General features: G+C 38.2%; 1 protein-coding gene across 2 annotated transcripts in view; it reads left to right on the top strand.

The window, feature by feature from the left end:
- LOC112147366 (phosphatase and actin regulator 1) overlaps positions 1-4719 on the top strand; it is a 56040-nt gene that overhangs the window by 47862 nt on the left and 3459 nt on the right. For both annotated transcript variants that reach the window (XM_024273699.2, XM_024273698.2), the window contains exons 9-10: positions 622-683; positions 2526-2666. In XM_024273699.2, coding sequence (XP_024129467.1) covers positions 622-683; positions 2526-2666 — 203 coding nt within the window. The remainder of the gene's footprint in view (positions 1-621; positions 684-2525; positions 2667-4719) is intronic.

The following is a 4719-nucleotide window of genomic DNA, read 5'->3' as shown; positions in this document are numbered from 1 at the left end:
ATATTTTCGTTATTTATCCACTAGCAACTGGTTGCCCTCTAATGGTTGTTTCCACTAACAACCACTAGAGTGCGCTGAATTTTCTTCTGAGAGTTCCAGAAGAAGTGTTATTCAAAAAAACATGGAGGAGAATCTGATTGTTTTCCTCTTAATTTTTTTTTCTCATTTGCATCAAAGCATTATTATTTTTGATTTTTTGCCATAGGAAATCTAAAAGTGCGACTTATACTCCAGAGCGACTTATATATGGTTTTCTTCTTCTTAATTAGACAGTTTTTGCTCCTGCGACTTGTACTCCGGTGCAATTTATAATCCAGAAAATACGGTAATTTAAATTTGAGAAATGCAGATTTCTCTCAAAGTAGGTCGTTCTCAAAGCTACATTTACAAACATAAATGCATGGGGGAGAACAAAGCAATCACTCTCTCTCCATACCCATCGCTAACGGCATTAAACAACCCATAATGGAAACTATTTTAAGCTCAGAAAAACAACCAGTTTAGAGTGAATCTAATGAGCACCGAAATGCAAATGGGATGTTTGTGCCATTTATGAACATTTCACAAAAGCTCTCTGTTTGTGTTGGTCTGGATTCAGAACTTATTTTCTAATTATTTCAGCTCGCAATGAGCAGGAGGAAATGGAGGAAAAGAGGGAGATAAAACGGAGGCTGACACGAAAGGTGAGTCCAAAATAGATCCAAAAGGTGCAAAAACACACACTTGCTTTACCAGCATGGGGGGGAGAGAAACAGAGATGGAGGGGAGAGGGGGGGGGGTACAGACCCGTATAAACAAACGCAATAACAATGATTCATCCGTAGTGAGAAGTGAAATCCAATCTGGTACAGGGCTGGCTTTGTGCTCCGCAGGTTTCCCACAGGAGACACACATGTCCTTTTTGCCCTTGCCCCTTTACCGTGTTTGCTGCCAGTTCTCCTGACCCCTTGGGGAGGTGTGGAGCATGTGGCTGTCACTGCTGCCGCAACACTTTCCATTCACCCACAAGCAAATCCCAAAGCCGCTGGTGTGTGGGCTCGGAGAAAACTGGAGAATAGTGTAATAATTTCCCTGTTCTTGAGTATTTGTGAACAGCTTAAACAGGAATTACAACTCCTGTTACATATGTTTTTATTTGTTATCATTACAATTATTATAACGTTAAAGCATTAAGCTATGGTGTTTTTGCTTGTGGGTGCAGACTAATGCCAGGAGTTAATTGAAATACAAAAAGAGGCTTTAACCAGTTACCTTAAATCTTTTTTCTATAAAACCAGAGATAAATAAAAGCAAAACATAAAAAATGAGAATCTATGTTCAAGGATCAGCCTGTTCATATTGCAGTAAAATGATACAAAATTGATAAAAGGCATAAAAGTAACATAAAATTATTGTTGGTGTCTGTTTAAAAATGTTTGACCTACAACTATCTCCATGGAGGACAACCTGGCAGCTGAGTCTTGTGATTCAAACTTTCAGAAACCCTGGGAACCACAAAAAAGCTTTCACCCTAAGACTGAAGTGCTCTACAGGGATAAGATGGTACTTTGAAGTCTTTAAAGTATGCAGGAGCGTAGGTAGAATTTAAATTTGGCTTAGAGCTTTACAGGAAACCTAAAAAGAGGAGGTTTAACCCCTCAAATGGACTCTCGTGCCAGCTTTGTTCATTTTTCTCACTGCGGTATTTTGGATGACCTGACAGTCTTTTAAAGATTTAGAGGGGGAAAGAAGAAAAAAAAAAACTCACAGGCCAGACTTTTGAAAAAGTATATTTCCATCCCTGCATTTTGGACTAAAACAAAAAAAAATATCTGGCAAAATGTGTAAACAAGAATGTTAGTGAAGCTGATGCCTGCATTGCACCACAGCATTCCTCACTGAAATCACAAGCTGGAGTTTCATTCAGGCTGTCATTTCGCCTGAAGTAGACTTCCCTAATTATGAGAAGATGAACCAGAGGCTACGCAGCCAAAAAATTGAATACACTTTATTTATATAGTACTGTATAACACTGTTAAATTATCACCCAAATCCCAAAGATCAAAGTTACGATAATAAAAAGACATGATGTCTAATGTTTATCTCCATCAGTGAAAGGAATGCTTACTAAGTTATTAATCACTCTGTGGTACCAGGGTTGAAAAGTAATTTATAAATAAAGATTGATTTGATTTCAAATGCTTTTAACCACTGTTCTAAGTTTTTCCAAAAGTGGATTCTTAAAATATTCAAACTCTGGAATTCTTATGGAGAATGTACAAAAATATGTCCTTTCTTTTCTTTTTTGTTGACTCTTTATAAATTCATACAAAGGTCTCATTTTTTGTGCACCCGTGTGCAGAAACTGAAATGTTAAAAACTAAATAAGATATTGAGTTGTGTGATGTTGAGCCTCTCTCTTGACATACCTATATTTTGCCAGATTATTATTTTTTCTGTACATAATTATTAAAGAAGACATAAACATGTACTTCTGACTACACAAAACGACATCCTGTAACTCCTCTTTTGTCTTTGTGTTCCAGCTGAGCCAAAGGCCCACTGTAGAAGAACTGCGGCAGGCCAAAATTCTCATCCGATTCAGTGATTATGTGGAGGTGTCAGACGCCCAGGACTACGACAGACGAGCAGATAAGCCCTGGACCCGGCTTACAGCAGCTGATAAGGCCAGTACCACTTTAAATAATCTCATGGGGGAAATGAGGTAAACTCCTAATAGTTTTTTTTAAAGAAGTTGAATCTGATGCACCAAAAATGCAGGTGAGAACTGGTAAAAGATTGTGTTCTGCCTGACAGTGATAGCTCAGCCATTTCTGTTTGTGAGTAAACACCCTGGAGCTCCTGCTGTCAGCATCCAACATTTTAATGAGAGTCAGACTATTACCGAGCAAATCTTCTGCTGCCTGTGTTTTGGTGACGTGGCTCCAAACACTGCAGGTCATACCTGAGGACCACTCGTGTGAAAATCATTCAGAGCTTGATTACACAACAGCCTCCCTTACATAAGGGAGTAATTTGATAAGCCTTGCTTCAAGACCCCTGGCCACAGTGCTGTTAGTTGGCGTCTTATTTTTTTATTTATTTTGTTATCACCCACTGCAGAATTGTGTTTGTTCTGCCGTCATCAGCGGATCCTCCCTGAGGCTGCGGAGATGAAGATAGTCAGAGCAGTGACCTGAGTCTGCCTGGCTGCTGTCACAAATGACAGTTTACGACCTGAAGCTGTCCTCAGTTCCAGAGACCACTGAGACCAAACGTTCACCGGACACAGGCCTACTTATTTCTTCCTTCAGTGATTACTATGAAAGAAATTTGAAATTTTATCTGTAGGAAAAAAAAGACAAATGTTAGGATGGAGTCTGTTTAGAGATACAATGTAAATAACATCTTGCATTATCAATCACAAGTTGATCACTTGAAGGGAGTAGGTGAAAGTGAATTTATATGATCCCACCCCAGTTTGACCAAACCATTTTCTTTACATGAATTATCAACATCCGGTTCAGGACTAATTATCAAATATTTATACTCTACAATCATAGATTCAGGTTAAAATTAAAGCTTGAAATGAACCCTTGTGCCATCGTATGGGGTCCAGATGACCAATTCATGTCGTTTGCATAGACGGTCAAAGATTTACAATATGTGTAAGAGTGTGTTATTTAGTTCTAGCTGGTGACAGCCCTGGTGTTAAAGGATTATCACCTGATGGGATTTTTAAAAGTTAGAATGGAATATCAAAGACAAACTAAAGATTGTCAGTCTGGTGTTGCATAGTTTCCAAAGATTTACAAGTTTTATTCCCGTTGAAATACAAGCTCATAGCCAAGTTTGTTACATGTGTCTCTGATCCAAAACCTTCAATGTATACCGTATTTTTCGGACTATAAGTCGCACCGGAGTATAAGTCGCAGGGGCCAAAAAATGCATAATGAAGAAGAAAAAACCATACATAAGTCGCACTGGAGTATAAGTCGCATTTTTTTCAAGTAATTTATTTTACAAACTGGTTGAAAAAAACGATATTACATCATCCTGGAAGGTAAGTTATAACATTCATAAGTGAATAGAAAACAGGCTGAATATGTGTCAACACATATTCACATATTAGCATCATGAAAAAAACGAAAAGGTGTAGCATTTATATAACATAACAGTTTTATTTAACTATAGCCTCAAGAACTCATCAACTTTGTATCTTTACTGTAATTAATTGCACGCAATCTCACTCCATATCACTAAATCCCTTAAATTCTTCGTCCTCTGTGTCACGTCTGAATAACTAAAGTAAATAAAGTAATTGCATAGATCACCATAAGAGGGCACTCTAGACTTACGGTCCATATCTCATCATTAAAAATTCGTATATAAGTCGCACTGGAGTATAAGTCGCAGGGACATTCAATCTATGAAAAAAACCGCGACTTATAGTCCGGAAAATACGGTAAATGTACGGACAGCAGAACATACCTGAAGCTTCTGCACACTCAGATGTTCATGTTGTTCAGTGAAGTTGAGTCAAGGAAACATTTCGCCACAGTGAAAACAATGTTTCAAGAAAGATTTAAGTCCAGTTGCAGTGACTCAACTTCAAGACGTCACCTGGAGGAATGAGAACCGTCATCAACATGCTTGCAAAGCGACAGAAAGCAAAGGGACAACTTATTCATGCAGTGCATTTTGATTCCGCTTTGTTTTCTCTACATTTTGGTTTTAGCT

The sequence above is a fragment of the Oryzias melastigma genome, linkage group LG17 (genome assembly GCF_002922805.2).
Source record: "Oryzias melastigma strain HK-1 linkage group LG17, ASM292280v2, whole genome shotgun sequence".
NCBI lineage: Eukaryota > Metazoa > Chordata > Actinopteri > Beloniformes > Adrianichthyidae > Oryzias > Oryzias melastigma.
This window is presented reverse-complemented; position numbering and strand designations above follow the sequence as displayed.